Here is a 25,922-nt window from a genome sequence, read left to right as displayed (position 1 = left end):
AATGAAAGAAATATCTGTATAAAATGAATTAAAATAAGATAAAAAATAGAAAATTAAAAAAAAACCCAAAAAAACCTCCAAGTTCAAATGCAATGAAGTTTCAGTCTTAATAATTTGGGTGTCCGTCTCAGTCTCCAATCCTGTAGATGGTGCCTCAGATTTTTCTGTAGTTGTCTCATCAAAGGGGATGCATAAAGTAGAACAAAACTACACACACACACACACACACACACACACAGCCCCACCAAGTGTCCCCAGTTCAAATGCAATACAGTTTCAGTAAGTTTTTCGGCTTGCAGGTGTAATTCGGTTGTTCTCTCATCAAAGGTAGGGAGAAAAAGAAAAAAAAGCGTCTGGAGGCAGTTCTGAGAGTGGTATCTGCAGCTGTGGCTTGCCTGCCTGCTGCTCTCAGCCTGTAGCTGGCGGCGTTATTTATGCAGATCTCTGGGGTGAGCTTAGCACTCACCTGGTCCCACAGGCTTTGTTTGCTCAGAGTTCTCCTGTGCGGGAGCCTCTGCCACAGGCTTTTCCCTTTCCAAGCACTGGGAAAGGTGCCACTGCCCCGCGTTGTCAGGCCTGCGTGTTTATTTACAGTTCACGTGGGAAGTGGGTCTTCCCTCCTCTCACAAGCGTCCCCACTCCTGGTTGCTGGCGCGCCCCGCTCCCGCCAGAGCCTCTCCGGCCCGCCTGGCTCGTTTATTTACAGTCCCGGGAAGGATTCCCTTCCCCCAATCTTCAGCGCTCAGGGCGCCCCACCCTCTTTCCGGCGTGTCTTAACTGTTCTTATTGCTTAGTACTCAGTTTCTCTTTTTTTCCCGGGTGGGGGTCAGTCTGTCCAGGGCGCTATGCTGCTCTGGCCCAGGCTTGTCTGTGGGGGAACCGCGGTACCGCGAAGCTCACCTGGTCCGCGTCTTCCCAAGCCGTATGGGCGCCGGCCACTGGCGGCCCGGGGGCCTCCTCGGTTCTCCGTTTAACGTGAAGTGGAGATTCTCTGCACCGGCTGGAGATGTGGAGGGTTCAAAGTTATGCCTCTTCTCAGTGATTATGCCTTCAAAGTGAGTCTCCATCATCTCTCCAAGATTTCACTATAGGAGGCTCGCTTTCTGCTTCCTCCCTCTAGCCGCCATCTTGGAATCCTCCCTTAATGATTGTTAACATTTTAAAACAGAGAACTGATTTTGTTTTTCTAAACTCAGTTGCCACTAGTAAAGATCCAAAAGAAAGTTTTGTGGCCAGGAGTTCATTTTGTGCTATGCCGAATTTGGTGACATACCAAAGAAGGCTACTGACTGAGGGGAAATGTTCTCAGAATTGTATAAATGAAAGTCTTTTCTAGAACAATGATATAGTCTGTGCTTGACCAATGAACATCCTCTTTTTACCTTAAAAAGGACCCTCTAAACTAATGAGACACATTCTGGTCACTTCTACAATCTCTACTAAACTTGTAATTCTAAGCCCTCAGGTAAATGCCTTTTTTTGGCATCTCAGTTTGTCTAAGCCTCTTTGCATGGCAAATATAATGGCTTGAATTGTTCTGTGTTTAGAAATATATTTATTTCTCCAAGCTCAGTCACATTGAATATACACTATCTCTTTTACTCCGCCCTCCCAACCTACAATCATGAATTGCTTCCTCACCTAGCTCTTTATTATTTGCTCTGTTCTGCCCTGCTGCTTGGAAAGAACAGTGGTCAAAAATGGGAGGAAAATTTACAGTGAATTATGGGGACATATGCCAGCCTCTTTCTCAGGCCTTAGAAAGTCCAGAAAGGAAATGCCAAGCCTGTTTTTGATGGAGCAGATGCCCTCACTTTGTCATATATACATATATATATGATTGACAGAAACCTGAAAAGATTCGCCACCTCTGGTGGCTGTTCCTTTTGTTTGAGAGCTAGAAGAGTTTGGGGTGACACCTCAATCCGTTCAGGCTGTGCCCACGGTATCCTGTCCTCCTCTTCTGTGTTCAAAGTGTTTCATAAGTTATAGTCTGCTAGACCAAACTTAATTCCAAGATCTCTGTTTATAATATTGTCCAATTACCAAAGCTGCAATATATTATCACCGCCAGTTACCCTTGTTGTCCATTTGTCTTGGCTCAACTACAGTTCTATTTGTACTTTACTGAATGTAGTGAATACATTGGATTGGGTTGTTAGTTTAACAAGCTCTCTGGAGAATACTTTCATGATGATGCATGTTGAGATATGCTCAATAGCTGAAAAGTTATTTGCGTATTTGCTAAAACCTATGGAAATTCATCCATTAGAATTTTTTTAAAGAGTAAACTCTCAGCCTTCAGATGAGGTAAAGATTCCCTTATTTGATAATTATCTAGGGCATTTGTAAATGTGAAATTAATTCCTGAGTCTCAGTCATATTTCTCAAGGGGTTTGACTTGATGATTTCTCCTTTCTCATATTTTTACTGTATGAAATATTTTATGTCCTTTTAACAAAGTACCTGGTAGTTACACTGTCATTGACTTTTGTGCTCTCTAAAGCTCACTGTAACTAAGTGGACTATAAATATTCAGTGTGTTCAGCTGATTTAATGTCCTCCTATGTCCGTCATTACCTATAGCATCGAAATTTCCAGAAATCTGTATTTTAAAAATGATCTCAGAACTTTCTGTGTGTAGGAAATGTTCTAATATTTTGATATGATGATTATTGCATAGGTACATATGTATTACATAGTGTCCATTTAAGATTTATGCAGTTTGTTCTAGTGCAGATTGAGCATCCCCAATCTGAAAATTAAAATGCTCCAACTTGAAAAATATTTTGAGCCCCCAGCATGATGCCACAAGTGGAAAATTCCACACATGATGGCACATGATGGGTCACAGTCAAAACACAGGAACCCTGAAAACATACTGTATGAAATTGCATGGAAGGTATGTGCATGAGGCCTGTGTAAAATGTACATGGATTTCTTGTTTAATCTTGGCCCCACTCCAAAGATACCACATTATGCATATGAAAATATTCCAAAATGATAAAGCCCTCAGAAATTCCAAATAGTTTTGGTCCTAAGCATTTTGGATAAAGGATCTCAGCCTGTATTTCTTTCTCTCTTGGCCATTTGTTAATTCCTCCTTTAAAAGTTCTTTTAAAAATGTGCTTTGCTGTCCTGATTAAATTACATAGTTTACATTGTCACTTAATGACCATTGCTAAACACTCATTGTGCAGGTAGTCATGACCAAAGAACAGATAGCAATGTGAGTCCTGATTCTTGAGAGCATAAAAAGCAGTGGAAGAGAAAGTAATGGTGCACTATATAAAGCCTTATACTTTATGAAACTTTTTGCATAGATGATCCATGAACCCTCTGCCCTGTTAGCAATTTTACTGTTCCTATTTTTTTGTTGCTGTTTAAGAAACTGAAGCTCACTTATCCAGGAAAACTCAGTAGGTAGGGTGTTACTGGACTTAAACTTTGTCTTTTCTAAAAACCTGTAATGTTCCAAAAATAAAAATGCTTCATTTAAAAACAAAAAAACCTTACAGACGAAGAAAAGCATTTTATGCCTGGAGGGTTCTTAAGGATGTGGGGACTGGGTTAGGCTTACATGTGGTAATGTCTCTTCACGTTGTCGGTTTTCATGTTAGAGTTGCCCATTTGAATCTCTGGAATTTTAGTATATTTAAGCTTTCTCTGGTGAATGTGACATTTGTAAAAAATAATAATAATAATAATAAAACAAGCAAGCATGCAAGCAAACAACAGAAGCAGCTGAATTATCCTACTCTTTCTGGTCTTTCTAAACTTTCCAGTTTATCAGGGTTTCATTTTCAGATTATTGTATTTTCAGGTAATGTTGGCCAGTGATGAACATCCTTCCTCCTATTTATATAGAACATTTACCTATTCTCTATTCTTTGACACTTGATCATTTTTCATCCAGCCATTTATTGCTCTCATATATCTTCTTTACTTATGTACATAAATTTTGTCTTTCAAATATAACTAAAAGTTCCCTGACTACGGGACTAACCCGTGGTGGTACATAGTAACTTTGACTAAATATTTTTTGAAATTAACTTACTCAGTTTTTCCTCCCTTTAAAAATTTCCTCTCTGTGTCATAAGATTTACTGTCATTATTGCCTTGACATAGGAAAGAGTGGGCTAATGGTGAACTTCTAGGTGGGATCTCCAAGTCCCTAAGCCCATGGATCTCTAGGAACAGGTCTCAGAGTGTTTTCATCTTTCCTTCCTTTTCAGTTGGTAATTCAATAATATAAAGCCTAGCCATAGATGACATACAGCTATGCCAAGTAACTTTGTTCCCTCTCAGCTGGGCAGAGTTACATGGGGAGCCTTTTCAAAACAAATGTATTTGCCTTTCTGTTCTTTTCCTTCGTGATCGTCAGCACTGCCTCTCCCAGGGCAAGTCAAGAACCACTGACCTTCATAGTTGTACTTCCTATTTCAGAAGCTAGAACACAGTCAATTGGGGGATGGGGGAGTAGACTGGGTATATGTCAATATCAACTTCAGAATGTATGGATGGTCCTGATTCCTAATTCTGTGGGATGAAATCACTGCTTTTCAATTCTTCACCTGTTAACTAATTAAATCTTTTGCATATTCTTGAATTATGCCTGTGCTTCAGATCCCTGTGCCCACTAAGATTCCATGAAAGCCCTTTTCATGTCATACTTCTTATTATGAGACTAGATATTCTTCTTGGGTCAACAATACTTTCCTTACGTTATTAAAATGATTCTTATTTCTTCTGACAAGCAGTTTCTTGTTCCCTAGGGAGTCTCCCATTTTGAATCAGGCTAGTTTTCCAATAAATTCAAAGATAGAGTGACCATTGAGCTCACAAGATGGAGTATTTTTGCTTACCTCTTTGGAAGAATTCATCTCATCTTTCTTTTCACCTGTATCTGGCTTTTAATTAAAGATGAATCTTTTTTAATTTTTCATTTTGTGCTGGAGGCATGGCTCAAGTGAGGGAGCACTTGCCTAGCAAGCATAAGACCCTAGTTCTCATTTTATTTGGAATGCTGGAGATTGAGCTCAGGGCCTAGCGCATGCCAGGCCAACATTTTCTACCACTGAGCTACATCCCCAGCCCGATCTTTTAACTTTGTGTGTGTCTGTATGTGACTGGGGGTTGAATCCACTTGCCAGGCAAGCACTCCACCACTTGAACTATGCCCCCAACTCTTTTATTTTTATTTTGTTTTTGAGATAGGGTCTCACTAACTTTGCCTGAATTAGCCTTGAATTCATGCTCTTCCTGCCTTTGCCTCCTGAGTAGCTGGGATTGTAAGCATGCACCACCACTCCCAGTTTCCTTTGACTTCCCTAACACTACATGAGACTTTAGAAAGGCTATGGCTATCCATAGGTTACATTGCTGAATTAGGCCCTTAGAATTAACTCTTCACCACCATCTTTCCTACTTCCCCTCCTCATGCATGTTTGTAGGTTGATCCTTTTCCCTTTAGGTTTCTCTTTATTCCTGATAGCCACTGTGGGTATGTGGGGGATATCTGATTGATGTGCCTGCTTTTCTGTTTCTAGGTGGGCCATGCACAGACACAGCTCATGTCTCCTTAATCACACCAACCAAAAGATCCTGTGGTACAGGTATGTATATCATTCTTCTGTGACTCCTCCTTACCTGAATTCTTGTCAGAAAATAGCTACTGCTTCTAACTTGGTGTGCTTACCAGAAAGTGGTATATTTTGTGCTTGGTATTGGGAATAGAGTGTGAACAGAGGTCAGAAAGATGTTGTTCGGGGTAAGATTGACTGTGTTGTGCTGACAGCTAGATCCAAGAAAGTGGACATGAGAATTTACCAACTTCCTAGTATCTGAAGAACGCTACAATACATAAAACATACGTAAAATGCAGATGGGATTGCCCACTTTGTAGCATGTGACTACTTTGTGAAAGTCTTAGATCTTCTGAAAAATGTTCTTTAAATAATAGTTGATGGCGAAAGAAGCTTTAGTATTTAAAAAAACAAATGGGTGTTGTAACTTGACTATCCTACTGTCTTAGTTTGGGGAAATTATTTTTTCTTGTTTATCTTAAAGCCATGGGATGTACCAAAAGCGTTGTTTTCAGATGCATGGAGTCCCAAAAACATCTTTGTGCATTTGTGACATTTTTATTAAACATGAAGTCATGAATCTTGTGGGTCTCTAAAGAGCAGTCCTAATACTCACTGCTCCCTTAACCTACAGCCTAATTTATTTTAGACAATATTTGCCTTTTCTAATAATACTGCCTGCTACTTAAAATATCTCAAGGATTGTATTTGGAAGCAAAAATAATTGTTTTTCTAAAGGTCACAGTCAGAATATTTTTCATAACTTAAAAGGTCTTTGTAACTCCCCAACAGAAATAGCACAAACAATTTCCATGTACAACTTACAGTAAGACCTTAACTTCTTTGAATACTCGATATTTTGATGTTAAACCTCACAGACCTGTCTTTGGAGGTTTAGAGTAACATCCAGGCATTGAACTTTAAAGAACTGAATTTTACTCTTCTTTTCCAAATGACCAGCTTTGAGGCAGAAGTGTGTGAGATAATCTCAGCATGCTCTCATTGCTCCTGTGCACAGTCAGCAAGTTCCACTAGAGTGGGTTTCTATACCTTCCTTAGGTAGACGAGAACTGTGCCCTAGAGTGAAACAGATTGTCCTGATTAGCTAGTGGGAAATTGGGAGAGCCAACTGTATCCACTCCAACTAGAAGCTTGAAAACTCAGAATCATTTGATTACAGGCTCAGCGCTTCATGTGCACATTGTACTTCAGTCCTTTTCCCTTCCAGAAACCTCAGTCTCCTTCAGGCTTTTAGCAGATGATCTGGACACTGCATTAATTTCCCTTCCAAGCCAGATACTCTCAGTCTTTTTCTAGTATTCACTCAAATGAAGACCTAGAAATGTGTGACTGAGAGAAGCTCCATGCCTCTCATCATTTCAGATATGCATACTTCCTCCCACACATTTGATTTTCATCTCTGAGGACAGACATTGTGTTCATCACTAGCAGTATGTTCCCGTGGCAGTGAAGGAGCAGTGAGTCTTGAGTACATTGAGCCATCCTGAGAGATTGGGGAAAGATACTCGTGTGCTGGGGTTAGATACTAAAACCAGCAGGAACTCCCCCTGACTATCATGTTTTTAGTTTCATCTTGTCTGCTCTAACACTGTTTTTTGACTCTAAAAATATAATAACATTTATTGCATGCTTATTATATTTCAGGTACTATCCATACTTTAAATGCATGCTCAATCTTTAGAGCAGGTCTGCAAGATAGTTAACATTATTTCTTTCACAGATTTAAAAAGAGGCACTCAGAAAGTTAAGTGTATTTCCTGAGGTAATATATGTAGCTAGGTGTACTGGTTTATGCCTGTAATCTCAGCTACTCAGGAGCAGGAATCCGGAGGATCATGGTTTGAGGCCAGCCTGGGCAAAAAGTTGGTGATACCCCCATCTCAGTCAGCAGTGCTGGGCATGACATGCATTGTCATCCCAGTTATGAGGAAGGCATAAATAGGAAGGAGTATTACTACAAGACCCTATTAGAAAAATGACTGAAGCAAAAAGGACTGGGGACATAACTCAGGTGCTGGAGTACCTGCCTACCAAGCATGAGGTCCTGAGTTCAAGCTCCAGTACCATGATAATTATAATATAATAGTAATTATGTAGTAATAGTAATAATTATTATGAGTAATGGAACCAGGGCTTGAACATAGATCTTTCAGATATGAAAGCCTGCATTGTCTTCTATTGCATCACATTACACTGCTTTTTACATTTTATTGTATAGTAATTATTTTTTTCTTTAACAGACGATTGAAAAGCATAACATTGAGTGAAATCTGGAAAAAACAAAACACAGATTTGGAAATATAACGCATAGTAAAGTAGTTTTAAAATGCAAGTTCTAGAATCAGATCTGGTTTCAGATCCCAACTTTGACCACTTTCAAATTGTTACTTTTAAGTAAATCGACATCTCAAAATTTGTTCATGGGTTTGATATAAGAAGAGAAATAGTATACATAAACCCACATAGTAGACTAAATAATTGGTATTCATCCATTTAGTTCATAAATGACAAATATACAAATACATACATATTAAAAGCACATGGTTCAATATTTTAGATAGTATGCAGTGAAAAAAGGTTAGTCATCTCTTCTTTAATAAACCATTTTTTTAGTACTTTGAGAATTAGATGTGAAGATTATTAGCATTAAGCCCATTATTATGTGATTTAGGAAGTAAAGGGCTGAGTGGTTAATTGATCTCCATTTATATTTCACATGACTCTTTGATCAGTTAGAGGATATTGTCATGGCAGCAGGGTAGAGGCTTGGTCTGCAGGTAGTCAAAGTGAGTGAGAGTATGTGTGTGGGGAGGCAAGGGTTAGCTCTAAGCTACTGCTTTGTAGTAACTGTGACTCTTAAGACACAGATTGCAAAAAGTAGCTGTAGTGGCAATGAAAGATCAGTTTGTACTTGTGAGCTGGGTGGGAAAACTTTAGGTGCTGGCTTTTATCCATACAGAACTATTAACAGTTAAACTCAGTGTAATTTTAGATAGATAAAATAAGCAGCATTGTGAGCATTTTGGTATTTAAGCAGAGAAAAATTAAGTGAAGGAATGTGTAGTTGTCCCCATGCCACCCTATCCCTGTTCTCTTTGCAGAGCTCTGAGATGTCTTCAACCAGCGAAGAGCTGAAAAATGCTGTCAAATTCCAGGTTGCTTTTGGTTAGAAAGTGAGAGTTAAAACATATCACACCTTCAGATTACTAGAGAGAGTTTCCATTTCTTCAAAGAGCTCAGAATGTTTGCCACATGTTCCCTTGTTAATTCTCATAACATTCCTGCCAAGAATAAGTATATTGTGAAGGAAAGAATTCATTTCCTTGGCAGCAAACCACCAGAAGATTCTCTTTTGTCTTTTATCTTTTCTAATGAAATTATACCATAAGCAAAAACCATAATAGTCCGAGCTATGGTCCATCTTCTTTAGACAGTTGATATTTACATATTTAGGTATATATCTTCATCAGGTCATATTTTTCTGGTTAAATAGCCTTTTATTAGACTTTCTTATTTAAAGACTTACTTGCAGTTACAGAAAAGAAGTAAGTTAATCGTATTTATTTTGCTGAAGTTTGTTACTGATAAACCTTAAAATTGAAGCTGGAATGGACAGATTTTTAGTCTCTCTCCAGCAGGATGATCCCCAAATAGTAAATAGCCCAAGGGCTCTACTTTGGTGGGAGCTGGGTCAGTGCCATTCATGTGAGGCATTGACTAGTCCTTAGTTCTTAGCCCTATCTTGATTATACTTGGGGCAGGTGTTTTAGCCTATGGAAAAAAAGGAAATTGGCTATCTCTGTAGTCGACTACTCTGTTTTTATTAGAGGCAATGGGGTTTGAACTCAGGGCCTCTTACTTGCTAGACAGGTGCACTGCTGCTTGACCCACTCCACCAGCCCTCCCTGCCAGTCTTTTTTGTAACAGTCTTCCACCCCCCCACCCCCCATAAGGTCTCCAGAACTATTTGCTTGGGGCTAGCTTTGAACTGAGATCCTCCTGATCTTTGCCTCCTGAGCAGCTAGGATTACAGGCAGGAGCCACTAACACCTGGCTCTAATTGATTATTCTTAATAAGGTTTTCTTTCATTTTCATTTTACAGTCTTTTTTCTTTTCTTTTTGTTTTGTTTGTTGGTTTGTTTGGTTGATTTGTTTGATTTTTTTTTTTTTTTTGAGACAGCTTTTCACTGTGTACATAGGCTGGCCTGGCGCTTACTGTGTAGTCAGTGTTTGCCTCAAACTTGCAATCCTCCTGTCTCAGCCTCCAGAATGCTGAGATTACAGGCATGAACCACCATGGCTGGCACTATGGTCCCTTTATTTCTGAATTTACAATACAAAAAAGTACATGATTTTCTAATCAAATTCAACTTTATGATACTGTCAACAGACTTTGGCTCCATTATGTTTATATCTACTCTTCCTTCCAGTAAATATATTGGGTCAGTAATACTCTCTGATAGACTCGAAAAACTATAATTTAAAAAAATGTTGTGTGTATATCAGTAGAGTAGTAAGTAAAATAATCATTAGTGGGGCCATAAGGGAGCTGTAGTATTGCTCAGGATTGAGGCAGATGGGACTAGAAACAAGGCAGTTTTTCCAGAAAGTGTCATTTCTCCACTGTATAAGAAGCATGTTAATTCAATTTTAAGTATATCCTTGCCTTTATGTTCCCTTCCTCTCTTTGTCACTCCCTTCCTTTTGGGTCACTTATTTTCTTTTCAGTATGAAGAACACTGACATAAACTAGAGTGGCCTTGTATTATTCATTGTTTGTCTCCCCAGCACCACTCACTTCTCAAGGCAGGCTGCTTTTGGTGTTACTGTGTGGTCTTACAAAGACGAGGAAAAACCCCCTTCACCTGGAAGTTAAGAAAAGATTGATGTGCCACCCAATTTCCACATCAGTGTTCAGAGGCCAGTTAAAGGGAAATGTTTCATTGCTGTTATGTTACCAAGAGGTTTATTTAAGATCTTTTAAATCGATTCAGAAGCCAAAGGATGGTGATGTTAAATCAGAGGTGACCCTGTAAATCTTAGGAATACCTGCAACTGTGTATTTTACCTCCTGGTAGAGCCAATATTCATGGAAACATTTCAACCAGTACATTTAATCCTAAAGAGTTGAGTCAGTGACAACAAACTGTGTTGGTCAATATTACTCACTGTAGGCTCTTCTAAAGATGACTTCATGTCTCTTTGGGCTCTGTGGAACTTGCAAGGATGGTGGTTTTAGGTGTGAGTTCGACTGTATTTCACTTTTTTCTTTCTTTCTTGGTGGTCCTTCAGGTATAGCTCTTCTCTGAGGTCTGCAGTAACAGCATTTGAGGCAGAAAATTAAAAATTTGGCCTACTTATATAATATGTAAGTTCCCATCAGGAGAATATTAGGGAAGATATAAACCTTTCATTTTTTATTAGCATTTAATGTAACCATTGAAGAAAGATCAAAATAGTAAATCTGTCATGGCAAGGAAAAAAGTATTAGAGAAATGTTTTACCTTGTGCACTCATCATCTTGAGTCCTGAAGGAGTTCATTTGGTTCCTGGTGTGGAGGACAAAATGAATACCAAATATTTGGCAAGATTATAATAAAATTCTCTGTAATCAAAAAGGTGCCACCTTGCCATGCCCTGTTAAAGGAGCAGTTATCGCCAAATACTATCATGATACATCATGGCTTATTACTGACCCAGGATGTAGGTTTCAACCATTGACTTGGAGGGAAATAATCTAAATGCTTTAGCTTCTGGGTTTTTTTTCCCCCCCTGTAATAACTTTAGCACTTTATCTCAATTGCTTAAGTTAAAGAAGAGAATGGGGAGTAAGGCATTATATAAATAGATGATTTGATGTTCAGCATGAGTTTTTAAACACCCACACAATGTACAGATTTCAGAAAATGTAAGAGAGAGCTTACTTGCTTTTAATTGTACCAGTAAAAGTCCCATTGTCACCAGTCGCTATGTTTGTGCTGCATCCAGCTCAGCATGTAAAGGTAAAGTTAGACGCCTTGTTTGGGTTTTCTTCAGGAGAAGGCTCCATTCTGAGAAAAGGCGATATAAGTGATGGCAAGTCAGGGTGTCTTATCCAAAGGAATTTTTATACTTGAAAAATGAAAATATACTCCAGGATAAAAAGGAAAGCATGATGTAGTTTGTTGCTGTCTGGGAGGTGTGTGTATCTTGAGTGTGTGCATGCATGTCAGAAGCCTAGGCTTCTGGTCATGTGCTTTATACAAATTCAGTTTGCTTTGATCCATGACTGCAGTTACAACTGGTGTTTTTGTTTTACCTTCATGGTCATTTTTGTTATCACAGCCCTGAACTTCCATTTACTTGTTTATTGCTTCCCTGAGGCATGATACCTGAATTAAAAAGTGTATTCTTACGACATTTTTGGGTTGGGGGGTGGGGTGGGTGGGGGATGGATCTGGGAAGGAATGTTGAATTGCTGCTTCTTTGCATGTGTGTGCCTGTTAGGGGCAGCATGTTAGAAATACAGCCTTCACAACCAAAGCAGCAGTCTTACTGGAAGGACCACGATAGAACAGCTACAAAGCTACATTATAAATCATCACAGCCTTGCAATGATATTGCCCATTAAGGAGACTTTTTTTTCTCTCCTTCTCAGTTCCTGGCTGTACTAATAGAACAGCACATCAAGCAAGGCTGTAAATAAAAGTTATTACCTAATAGGTGGGTGCTGAAGTGGAACGGACGGAACTGAGGCATGGAGGCCTTATTACTGCTCATCAGCAATTATAAACAGGATAAAGTGTCTGGGACTTGCGCTGATGCAGCGACAGCTAATAGAGGCTGGGATGACACTGGGCCATGATAGGATGATGTATGCTGATGGGTTTTTACTGCCTCATCTTGCTGCTTCAAGACAAGTTGTGTTACCCATTTTCCTGCTTGCTCATCTATCTGAAGAGAGACAGTCTCATTGCCTCTTCTGCCAGCAGGTGGGCTGGCACTTATTCCTCATACCTGTATCTGTTTCTGAAGCATCTCTTTCATGAAATGTCTTTGGAAATATTTCATAATCATGGCCGATTAAAGCCATAATCTTATTGTATTGCCTGTTGTCATGGTTATAGATCATATCTTCAGAAGTGGTTGCTTACCACTTCTGAGTATCTTGGAATATAGGACCAACTGGGACTCTGTGGTTAGTCAATCTAGTCCAGCACTTTATTAAAAGATCACTATGACAGAGTCCTATAGTTGATTCTATAGAAACCTGCAAAAGAAGTGATAAATGTGCATCTTGTGCCTGGGAGTTTACTCAAAAAGAGGTAGAATAAGTACACAAACAAATACAACTAATTCCAGCTTTAGAGAGCAACAGATGTAACTTATGTCTGTTTCACAAAGTGAAGACTGGAATGATTATGCCAATCATTAGGAGCAAATACAATACTAATGCGATCCTTTCCTTTTAAAGACTGACCTCTCTGGTACAATGTTTGCAACTTAGTTCTTAAGAATCATGAAGAATAATAAGGGGATACTGGAATGTAGAGGGAAAGTCTAGCAGTAGGATTGTGTTTTCAAATGTGAATGGAAAACTTCAAATATAACAATGTTTTTGAGTAACACAAACAACTAATACTTGGGAAAATTGAGGTACAACTCAGTTCAACTTGTTCATGCAACTTCACTAAATGACAATAATTAGACCTTCCAGGTAGGAGAAATGGTACCAGAGGCGCACAAAGGAATACTTCTGACCTAGAAATTTATGAGCATTCTGGTTGTTCAGATGTTAGTCATTTGTGTCTTTAAGTGAATACACTTCTTTATGCAGTATCTTCAAAACTAACCTATCAGGAAACTTCTTGCTGTTAGAGAAATTAGTTTTATTATGTGAAATACAGGACAAACTTGTTTTTCTCTGATGTCTTAGGTAGGTGTATTTCATTTTAAAGAAGATTATATACTAAAATCTCATATTAAAACCCAGATAAAATGGACTGACCAGAGTAGTAGAGTGCCTGCTTTGAAGCATGAAGCCCTGAGTTCAAACCCCAATCCCACCAAAAACAAGAACAAAAATGCCAAATAAACCTAGAATTAATGTTACAGGAGAGTCCTTCAGTATTTAAAATGCCTTGCCATTACGTTAGTGTAAAGTAAGTTTTTCTTTTGCATATAAAGTAAATCTTGATTTACCAAAAACGTCAGTTCAGCTGGGTGCCTGTGGCTCATGCCTGTAATCCTAACTACCCAGAAGACAGAGAGCAGGAGGATCGTGGTTCAAAGCCAACCAGGGCAAATACTTTGCAAGACCCTATTTCAAAAAATAACCAACACAAAAAGGGCTGGTGGAATGGTTCAAGATGTAGGTCCTGAGTTCAAGCCCCAGTACTGAAAAAAAAAATCATTCATACTTACGTTTTTAGAGAGTGTTCTATAGGTAATGTCCAGAGGCATGAAGACAGAGAGGCAAATCTGAGGAAGATGTTTTAGAAGAATAATTGATAGGCTTTGAGCTGATTGGAATTGGCAGAATAAAGAATGCAAGTATAAACCTGAGGGAAGAAAGGTGCAACTGATGTCAGGTCTAGAGTGAGAAGAAAAATTGGGTAAAACTATTTTTTTGTTCCTGATGAGTTAAATTTTAGATTATTGTAGATAGTCCTGTAGAAAAGTACAAATATAGACCTATTAAAGCTGTGTACAGATGGGTAAGGAAATGAATACAGACAATCAAGGGGCTAAAAAATATACTTGGGAGACCAAGAAAGAAAGAGTAGCTGATAAGTAAAGGAGAGTAAAGAAAAGGTGAGCTTCCTACAGAATAGTGAAAGATGCGTGAAAAGAAAGGTCAGGAAATAGGACTAGGGAAAGCTGTTAACTATGGCTTATAGAAGACCATTGGAAAATCTGGAAGAAGTTTGTATGATCTGGAAACCGATCACTAAAGCAGTGCTTGGTAATAAGGGGGGGGGAACAGCAGACAGAATTAATCATTATGGAGCTAATTGCACCATTAAAAACCAATAAATAGTGATGGTTGGAGGGCGAGAGAAGGTCTGATATTTTTTGATGTGGTGCTAGTTAAAATGTAAAAGGATCCAGGAAGATAAATAGAAAATATTAGAGGAGAAATGGAAGAGGTATGCAGACAAAATTAGTCAGAAGCATCATTTCCTTCCAAGAGTATAAGGAAGGAGATACAGATACAGATAAGCAGATTTTCTCTTCTAATATATAGATGGTTTGTTGAGATGAGATGAATCAGGGAGTTCATTCTAGAGACGTAGGTAATACCCTCAGCTGAAAGTAGCAAAAAGAGAACTGAGGTCATTCAGAAAGATCTGTGTACTGAGAGGGAAAATAATTCCAAGTAGCTAATTCAGCCTGTGATTAAGTGATTTAAATTTACAGTGAGCCAAAGAGATACTTTCTCTGGCACCAGTTTAGCTCAAAAGGAAAGAGAAAAGAGCCCAGAAGAAAATGTGGCATTCATTTTTGTATTTTTTTAATCATGAGCTTTCATGTTTATGAAGGTAAGACCTGGTAGCACATAGACCCAAAACATCTTAGAAGAACAAGCAACAGTCTACAGATAATCTTACTCCTTAAAACCCAGCAGCCTTACTTTATAGATGGTTTCTGTTTTAGTACTTTGATATTGTAGGTTAACTTATAACTATGGAGGAAGACAGTGCTTCAAGCCCTATTTTTTGAGGTGTCAACTGATATAAAATATGAAGATTTAGCTCACACTGTTCCTCATCCCACTGTATGGTATTGTATTATTTATTGGTTTTTATTCTTTTCATTTATCAACTTTCAGTATCATTTCTTAATGAGAATATTAGTACTTCCAGTTAGAGACAGCCTATCATACTTCCTGTCAGCTGTACTTACACTCCTTATATGTTGTTACAGTTGTTAACTATGTATGTTCAGGCCTGCAACCAAAGCAAGTCTTCCATATCACATTCATAGTTTGTTTCTAAAAACACAAAACCAATAAGTGGCATTTACATTATTATGACTCTATAAATGTCCCATGCCAGGTTGCCAAGTTACATGCTAGGAATATATTTATTTTTCTGTGGGTCTCATGTCATAATTTCCGTAAATGTTTCTACATAATAACAGATTTGTTGCTCAAAAACCATACCACATTTTAGTTTGTATTATATTTGGGATCAGACTCTCTAATACAGTTTATTTTCTCAGCACTTGTGTTGCCTTTCCTTTTTCTTGCAGTGTTTGGTTTGTCACTAACTTTCTTCCTAATTCTGTTTATAGTTTTTACCTGAAATCTCCTTTCTGGAGCCACTGTCTTTCTGTTCCAGTCTGGATGGGATTTTCTTTAAACTTACTATGTTACCATGAGAACTCCTTTCACTGTTGTCCCCTTTGTTCTCTCATTTTTTCAAATACATCTCCAAGTTTTATTGCCTAAGAGAAGCAAGTGTGTATATCTGAAAATGTCTTTCCTGTCTCCTCCTTGATGAAAAGTTGACATAAGAATTTTTAGATAAGCTACAAGCATTGGGTGACCCACACCTATAATCCTAGCTACTCAGAAGGCAGCAATCAGGAGGTTGTGGTTTGGTTTCAGGCCAGCCCAGCCAAATAGCCAGACCTCATTACCATCAATAAATGCTGGGTATCATGGTGAAGGCCTGTAATCTCAGCTATGCGGGGAGTGTAAATAGGAGGATTCTGGTCCAGACTGACCAGAAAGCAAGATCCTGTTCGAAAAATACCTAAAGCAAAAAGGGTTGGCAGCATGGTTCAAGTTGTAGAGCACCTGACTAGTAAGTATGAGGCCCTGAGTACAAACCTCAGCAGTACCACCATTTAAAAAAAAAAAAAAAGTCTTAGATGGAAATCATTGCCTAGTATTTCATGTTACTACCAAGAAGTCAGATGTCACTAATTTCTACTTTAAAAAGTAATATTTGGGTTTTTCTTTAGAACACTTAGGATCATGTGTTTATTTTTGGTGGTCTAAAATTTATATTGAAGTGTCTTTTAGACATGGTTTTGACCCATTCAAGATATTAACTACTTGCTAGGCTCCTTAAAAGTCTAGGCCCCCTTCCCCCAACCCAGCTTTCTCCTTTCTGCAACTCACAATTTAGATCTTGGAATGGCTGCATCAATATTTTTTCTGTTAATTCCTTTCTCTTAAGTCTCCATTTCCTCCTTTACCATTTGGGTAATTCGCTTGACTTTGTCCTCCAACCCTTCTTTTGATTTTATGTCAATAATCACACTTTCAGTGAGCCTACTTTTGTTTTCTGAAGGTTTTTTTTTTCCCCATAGTATCCTATTCTTATTAATGAATAGAATTAAATAGTAATATCTTCTGAGCTCATTAATTAGTGAGGAGTTTTATTAATGTGCTCTTCTCTTTGCTGAGTTATCTCTGATTACTTTGAGGCCAGGTTTTTTATTTAGCTTTGTTATCGGCAAATGTTGTTTCCAGAAGATCTTGGTCCTTGTGTTCTGGTGTGGAAGATACCAAGCAGAACACATGGATGGGGTGAGATAGAAAAGGTTTATTAAGGGAAAAGGAGTGACCGGTTATGCCCGGTGAGGGAAGAGAAGAAAAATGGGCCAGGGTCTTTTGGTAGGTCATTTTTATATCACCTTGAACTTGGAGGTAGGGCGAGAATACGTCATCACCTGGCTTCTCTGATCTGTGGGCTAGGGGCAGGAGTTCTTGAGTCAAGAGGGGTAGTAGTTACAGACTCTCCCTAACCTAACCTGCCTCAAACTCCCCCTGAGAGACAGTATTATAAAAAAATTTTTGGGGGGGTTGCTGAAGGGGGGTGATCCGTCTTCAGCATCTGCTTCGAGCTGATGAGGGGCTGTAGACCCTGCCTATCAGGAATATTGTCCCTTTCCTATTGCTGTCCCTGGGGACTTGGTTAGTGACATATGTTGTCTGAATCTTTGTCCAGCCTGATCAAGATTGCTCATGGGCAACTTGCCTCCCTCTGGAAGTTGACAGCCCTGCCATGTCATGGTTTGGGTCCTAATGGTTTTCATTCTGGAAGAGAGAAATCTGGTATAGAAGATATGACCTGAACATTAGCAATGATGGAAGCATCAGAAAGGACCCTGCCAGGTGTAGCAGGAAGGATAAAAAAATCTAACTTTTTATTTTGAAAAGTGGCAGAGAGTCTATGGTTACTTTGCCTATAAGTGCTTATATCTGTGGCTAGTTTTAACTCTCATATGGACCTCTATTTTGGATTTTTATTATAGTGGGCAGTTAAGGGCTGATTGGGGTGATACCTATCTACATTAGGGGCCATGCGTACTGGGGTAGGTGCCAGTCCAATTAGAGAATAAACACCAGTGAATCAGTTCAGTATAGAAAGAAGACTCGTAGTATCCCTAAGCAGAAGTTAGATACCATTGAAAGTTATATTGCCTTTGCTTAAAAAGAAGGCCTTGGCCAAAGACATGAGTTTGCCTTTTGCCAGAGGCCTAGAAGGCTTAAATACTAGAACACATGTATAAAGAGCTCCTTTTAAAAATCACTCAGCTTTGGTTACGTTTTAGAGGTCTGGCATAATTGACTCCATCTGGATCTGGAGAAGTCCCCTCATTTGTGCAGTCCTTTTCAACTGTCTCAGGTGGCTGAATGCCACTTGTTCCTCTAAAGTTGGGGGATGCCAACTGTTCATGGGTTTTGTCCTCTTAAACTATTTCTCTGAACAGTAGTCTCTGAAGATTTTGTTCCACAGAGGAAGGTGAGTAACTCATCAAACAGATCAGAAATCAGTGCCAATGTGACCTTTTTGGCCAAATTAAGCAACAAAATGGCGCTTAGGCTGGGCTTAATTAAATCTAATTATCACACAGGGGATGTATTGACACCTTTAAACTGCTGTAAAGTATCAGCAGGTAACAGTTACAAAGTTTTTACAAGGAAAATACAAAATGACCCCAGTACTTAAGAATGTCTGTCCTGGTTGATAGATACGCACTTCTCAGAGTCATTTTTCTTAGACTAGCCTATAAATGCTCTTGAAGGATCAGAACTGTAATGACAAAACCATGGTTAATTACAGTTCAAACCTTGAATTTTGGTTAGGTAAAGTAACAAGTTAGTGGTTGTTAGTATTACACTGACAATACAGAACTGAAAATTAAAAACTCTAAATTTTTTAATGGTTAGGAGAGAGTAATATTAGTAATTTTAAATAGCCCCTGTTGTAACGTTTAATTTTACATCATTTCTATGAACAGTGTTTATGTTGCCAATGTCAGATAAACCAGTGTTTATCCGATGACCAGGATGTCAGGTCTGGATGGCAGAACTTTTAGCATTGGTCATAAAGAGCAGAAATGTCAAAGACCTTATTAGATAGAATGTGCCTTAGATAAAAGAACTAAGGCTGTTTACATGTATACACTTTTAACTCTACAAATGATTTATAACCTTTAACGTGTAAGGCACTAGCAGTATTAGAAACATTTAAAAGAATTTTTATTTAGTTTAAACTTAGTTTTCTCAGTGTTATCAGAAAGATAACCTTAGGGTTTTTGTGTCTAGCAAGGGACTAATTTAGAAAGGATGTAAAGAGTAGTAAATAATTTTAAATGGGATTTGAAGAGAACTAGTCACCTCTTTTTGGTTAGCAGATTCAAAGCACTCCCAGTACTTGAAGATAGAGCCAAGTGCTGGCTGGTTGCAGGGGGGGATCCATTCTCCCCCCACCCCCACCCCTGCACAAGGACTTCTGAATGGAATTCCTTATGCAGGGTGGTGGAGAGTGAGAGAGAGGAAAAGGAAAGGAGGAAAGTTGCCCTTTGGCAAAACGAGAACTTCAGAGATAGCAAAGCTCCCCCTGACCTGTTTCTATCAGACGTCTCTGGAGCAAACGAACGGGCAGGGTACCCTGTTTTCTGAGTTAACTGTTCTCCTAAGGGTCAGTCTCTTCTACCCTACATGAGGGTTCCTAGATCGGATGCTGATCCTGAATATTAACCCAACTACGCTGGGCAAGGAGCATCTAAAATGAAAAGATAACAATATGTAGGAAGACGATCTGTTGAATGCTAATAACCAGTACAGAACTAACTATCAGATCCAGATCATACCAAGGTAAGTTTGGCTGATACAAACTCCTCACTCATGGTCAGTTTTTACATCAGGCCATAGGATTGTAGTCAGCTTATAAACTTGAGAAGAGTGGCGGGAAGTATATATATTTTTAATAATCCAATAAGATTAATGTCTCAAATGATTAGATGTATAAACAAGGATAGGGAGTAAGCATAAAGTTAGAAAATCCAATGACTGAGAGCCATGTTTTGGATCTTGTTAGAAATTGCATCCTAGACCGCTGATGTTAACTAACAGAATGACTTGGAATACATAGCAGGATTGTTTTTGACCTGCACGTAGCCCCTAGAGCTCAAAAATAACAGGCTCAGTCATTGAGAGTTAATGATGCCCTTAATTTAGTATTTTAGAATTAATTACCTTTCAGTAGTCTCTTAAAACTTAAGGTTTTATTATCGCATCTGGAAGATGAACTTTTGTTTGGTTTTGATAAAATAGAAACCCATTCTTAAATACATATTAGTACCTTAAATTTTGACCTTAGAAAACCTTTAGGCAAACTTTATATAAACTATAGCCTACCCAATCACACATATGTAAACCAATAAGCTTTAAGACCTTAATTTGTATCTTGAAACAACCTTTGTAAAAACCCAAATTTAGATAACACTGTTTTTATTAAAACTCTTAGTAACTATACCTTAAAAGATTTAGGAAGAAAATTAAATTAAACCATCTTTTTAATAATAGCAATCTACAAGAGCACATAGATCAATAAACCTAATTGTAAAAGAGTTAAATGTAAATTACACTCATGATAGAATGAAAGAAATTGAGATTATTGTCCATATATTTTCTTTAACCCTAATGCTGAGAATAGTTAAGCCTGGTTAAGAAGAAACTTTAGATAACTTTTGAGACAGTTGTACACATAACTTTATAAATGTTGCTTAGGAACCATCCTAAAGACATCTACACACAGATGTTAAGATCTAGGCGTGCCAAAGAATATAAGCATGCATAACGAGCTCAAAATTTAGGGGCCGCAAGTACATTGGTAGAAGACAGACTAAGGCATACACAGAAGGCACACAGTGATACACAAAGCAATCACATTAGAGTGTACTCTTAAATCAATGTTTGTCATTATCTTTAGTAGATTAGTCAGCTAGACTCCTAAGTAGTTTTTAGTAGATCACCAACACAAATACTCTTATTTTTTGTCTAATCCTAAACAGATTAGGGTAGTTAAAAACAACTTGTGTAAAAATTGTATTAATTTAGAGAATTTTAACAATAATTTATAATTTTTCTAGAGGCTTGCAAGATGGCATCCTATCCCTGGGGAGTGGCAAGATGGTATTGAACACATGGTGGCTCCATCATGGTGGCAGCATTTCCTGTGACCACCTGGTCTCTCCAAGGGGTCTCTCAAGTGAACACAAAGACATGTTATATGCAACATACAGGCTCAAAATAGCAATTTGTTATAGGAATAAAAGGCATCTCTTGCTGGGAGACAGGTGTCCATATGATGAGTTAGTCATCCTAGTGAAAAGACCAAATAATTGAGGCAAACTAAGGTGGGATTCGAACACCTATATCACTAGAGTCCTATAGCCAGCCCTTGTTAGCTTTCCCCAAAGAAGGGATTCTTAGAGACTACCTTTAGAATTTGGCTGAATCTGTTCCCATTAATTCCATCAGTAAAGGGGCATGTGTCCCTGGGACAGGAGGATGTGACCTCAGAGTGGGCACTTCCACACCACTGTAGCCCATGGGGACAAGGAGAGGTATGGTAATTGGGATGGGGCACCCAGGGCAAACAGGCATGGCGGGTATCTGGGCAAGGGAATGTGTCAGAGGATGAAGACAGAGATGGCTGCAGATAGGAAAAAGGCAGTCCATCCAGGCATAGAACCTTGGTCACTAGAGGTGGTACTTTTTTTTGTGTGTGTGTTCCCTGGAGATTATGGCCCCCTCCTGTCACCTCCATTACCAGGGGCTAGGAGAGAGTGTGTTGTCCCCTTCAGTAACCCCAAAAAAGAATTTGTTGGAATATAGTCTCTTGGGGAATTTGAGGCAGGTTAGGTTAGGGAGAGTCTGGATCTACTCTCCCTCTTGACTTAAGAACTCCTGCCCCTAGCCCACAGGTCAGAGGAGCCAGGTGATGACTTACTCTATTCCCCACCTCCAAGTTCAAGGTGATACAAAAACGACCTACCAAAAGACCCTGGTCCTTTTTTCTTCTCTTCCCTCACCTGGCATAACCAGTGGCTCCCTTTCCCTTAATAAACCTTTTCTATTTCACCCTATCCATGTGTTCTGCTTGGTATCTTCCACATCAGAACACAAGGATCAAGATTTTCCAGAGACACTATTTGTTGGTAACAGCTTGATCTTCTTCATGCTCCAGTTCTCCCCATTTGCCTGGTCTCCGGTCGACTTCTAAGAAAGAAAGTCTGAGTGAATGAAGAGGATAGGGGTGTTTTTTACCATGTCCTTTTTTGAGTGTGACTTTTATTGGAGGCTCTGTGTGGGACCATGTAAGGTAGAGGTGTTACCTAGCAGTATTAGTTGTAAGCAAGTTGAGAACCTGCTGTTAGACTTTCATATTCAGAAGGAGAATTTGAATACGAGTGGTCACAGACACCCTATTTAGTGTCAGTTTTTTCTAGACACCCTATTTAGTGTTTTTTTTAGACCTTATTAACTGTACAGAGTGAGTTCATTGTGTTATTTCTATACACGCATATAATGTACTTTGGTTGAGTTCACCCCATCAATTGCCCTCTATCCCCATTCAAGAATGTCCTCTATCCCTATTCAGTTCCTTTAGAGAAGAGCTGTCTAGATTTTTACCAGGGAAATTGGATTGGCTGCTCGGAATGGGAGGTGCAGACTAGTACAGTTGTTCCACAAATGTACTCTCAGTGGATCCCCCTGCTTTCTACTCTGTTGTTCACTCCGTTTTTTTCCATTCCTGCTGTGTTTGAGCCCAGTATACAGTGGCATGATTTACCTTGTATGCAGTGGCATGCCGCTGCTGGGTTTTATTTCCAGTTCACTCTAATGCACCAATACTGGCTTGTTGATTGATTATGTTAAACACACACAATAATTCTTATTAAATTGGGTTCACTTTTCATGTTGTTTTTGTGCTTCTGTTGAAAGGTGGGTCTGGGGAAGAATCAGGAAAATGCATTTAGTCTGCTTTCTTGAACACAGTTATCTGGGACAAAGTCAGGACTATGATTTCTGATTTAATCATTCATCAAAAAAAAGGAAACAAGAGCCTCATTAGAATGACGTGGTTCTGAGAAAATCTAAGAGATGAGAATGTGCCCACGTTAAAGGTCTTATCCCTGAGAAGAAGGAAGTAAGAGTAGTGGTGAGAATGTGGGCTCTGGGGCAGACTCTGTGGATTGTAGTTTAGATTCTGGTGCCCCTGTTTACCAACCATACAACTAGAAAGAGTTACTGGACTTCTCAGTAAGCCTGAATTTTCTTCTCTGTAAAATAGAATGAATAGTAATAGATTCAACTATGTAGTTAAACAAGATAACATATTTAAAGCACCTAACACCTAACCAGCAACACCTGGTTGCTTGCTCAGTAGATAATGAGGATGTAGACTGAAGGTTACCTGCAGGGGGTGTTTAAAGGAAAGTGAGAAGGAATTCACACCAACACTGTGTTGGGAAAAGAGATGGAATCGGAAGCTGGTTGGTCATAAGGACCCAAGGCCAGTTCTTTTTGGAGAGTGTAGACATGGAAAAAAGAAGTCCTGTGTTAGAACAGGTTAGGGCTAGGAATGACAGGAAACTCGGAAAGCTCTTTGTCCTTTCTTAAGAAAATTGGGTATTAGATCTATGAAAATTAAATTTCCGGGGTTTTTGTTTTTAGCAGTACTGAGAGATGAGGTCAAACCCTTGTGTTTGGTAGGCAAATGCTCTACCATTTGAGCCATCCCTCAGCCATTCTTTGTGTTAGTTATTTTTTTGGTAAGGTCTCACTTTATTTTTGCCCAGTGCTAGCCTGGGATCCTCCTACCTATGCCTCCCACGTAATTAAGATAACAGGTGCTCCACCACACCCAGCTTTTTGATTGAGAGGGAGTCTTGCTAATTTTTTGCTAGATCAGCCTTAAACTTTGATCCTCCTATCTCTGGAGTAGATGGGATTATAGATGTAAGCCACCATTCCTGGTCCTCAAACTTTTTTGTTAATGCTTTGTGCTTTGTTTACCTTTTTTCTCTAAGGCTTGTTTTTTAAGTTTTACTGTATTTCCTGGTCCTAATCTAAGCTGTTTTTTGTTTGTTTTAACTCATCATTGTATACTTTTCTTTCTGGGGCCCATCATAATTTAGGGGCCACAAAGTATTACCAGTTTTATTATGGTTAAAATCTTGCTGAGGAAAAAAAAAAAAAGATTGGTGTTACATTCTAAACCAACAACATGAGAAGATACTTTATTTAATAAATTCACTTGTTTATGATTAAAACTCAGATGGTGGTAGAGCACTTGCCTAGCAAGCACCAGGTCCTGAGTTCAATCCTCAGTAACACATGCACACACACCCCCATATGATTTAATTTTGGAGGCATTTTTGTCATGAGGGACTTCATATTGTGATTAGTTATCTGAATAGCCAAGTGCCTCTGTGGGCTCAGTTAACCAGCCTCCCACTAATGTATGTATAATTATTTTTGGTGCAAGCACATATTCTGCTATTAAAGCTTATTTAGCCTTAAGCTCCCTGCCATTCTGAATTCTGTTTTATTACCAGTATCCACCCACAGAATTTCAGAAAACCATTCCCAAATAACAACTCAGAATTTTAAATAAACTACTTTTCTATTAGCTTAATGGGTGGAGGAATTAATGGCATGTATTTCCCACATTGATCTGCCCTTTCAAAACTTAGTGAGAATGTATACATGTATAAGCAAGAAAATAGGGCACGTAACTCAAATTATTCTTCTGTTACTTTAGCAAGGAATAGAGACTATAGCACATAATCTTTACAGTTCTTACCTCAAATGTTGGCTAAGGTACATACTTATTTGAAAAAAATGTACGGGGTGCTGCTGCTTTTTTTCCTTGAAAAAGTTGAACCCATCTCCAAAGGTAATGTCATTACAGTATAGCTTGAATTGTATGTCCAATTATACAAGATGGCTTTTAAAAGAAAGTTGGATGGGGAGAGTGAATCTGTGTGGTGCTGTTTTGAATGGGAGATAATAGCTGTAGTAGCATTGTTTCCAGCTTGGCACTAACTGATAGTTCCTGTAACTGACAAGATTTAGCTCTACTTTTTCCTTGGCAACCTGTTGATAAATCCACTTCCAGAAGATTAATCACATGTTAAGATCTTGGTCATCTCATTCCTGGAAAAGCCATTGTAGTAATTGACAGAATTAAAACTGCATCCTTATTGGGGTTGGAGGAATACAGACTGACTGAGTGACACGTAAAAGTCTGTGACTTAATCACTGTAGTATACTTACAGGTAAGTGTCGCGCTACAAACCTGGAGAAGTATGAACTTGGACCTTATTGCTGATCACCTGCTATAGCCATTTGTCATGCATTTTCCCATCAGACCTAAGCAAAGTCAGCATTTCTGGGAAGGAATTCAGCAAGCACTCTAGCCAGTCATCTCCCAAGTATAGCTAGTATACCTATTCTGAAATATAATTGTGGAGTTTTTCTTTTTAAATATAATTTTAGGCTTACCAGGGAAGTTGGTAAATTATGTAAAATTTTTAAGTTCCCCAACCTGGATTCTCTGCACCACACTGGCTTTATCTCTCTGTTTGTGAACATGTGTGTATGTATGTCATATACATTTCCTTTACCATTTGAGTAAGTTGCAAACTCAGTATTTTTTTGTACAAAAACTTCAGTATGTAGTTTCTAAAATCATGAAATTAGTCTTTATGAATAAAATTGGGGATTTTATGTAATATATATATTTGATTTTCAGTATGGCTGTTCATAGTATAAACATCTTGGTAAATAATTTTTCATCAAAGACAGTTGAATTGAGGTTAAAGTGTTAGGCAGTTGCTCCTCTTCATGTTTCAGATATAAAGAAAAGGTGATTTTCATAATTTTTATACAGAATTCCTTGCCTCTTATTTTCCAGCAGCTCATTGTACAAATGGGTTTTTTTCTTTTTTTAAGAAAATTAAAATGAACGAATAAACCATTTTCTTCAGGCAGCTTTCTGCAGCCCCTCTGAACCCTCTAT

At 38.6% G+C, this 25,922-nt stretch overlaps 1 protein-coding gene across 3 annotated transcripts in view; it reads left to right on the top strand.

Moving 5' to 3' along the window:
* Positions 1 to 25,922, top strand: part of Zfand3 (zinc finger AN1-type containing 3) — a 313,724-nt gene that overhangs the window by 250,918 nt on the left and 36,884 nt on the right. For all 3 annotated transcript variants that reach the window (XM_074082281.1, XM_074082282.1, XM_074082283.1), the window contains one exon: positions 5,550 to 5,615. In XM_074082281.1, coding sequence (XP_073938382.1) covers positions 5,550 to 5,615 — 66 coding nt within the window. The remainder of the gene's footprint in view (positions 1 to 5,549; positions 5,616 to 25,922) is intronic.

Source organism: Castor canadensis, chromosome 8 (genome assembly GCF_047511655.1).
Source record: "Castor canadensis chromosome 8, mCasCan1.hap1v2, whole genome shotgun sequence".
In the NCBI taxonomy this organism is placed as follows: Eukaryota; Metazoa; Chordata; class Mammalia; order Rodentia; family Castoridae; genus Castor; species Castor canadensis.
Note: the sequence above shows the minus strand (reverse complement) of the source record. Positions and strands in the feature narration are given on the sequence as shown.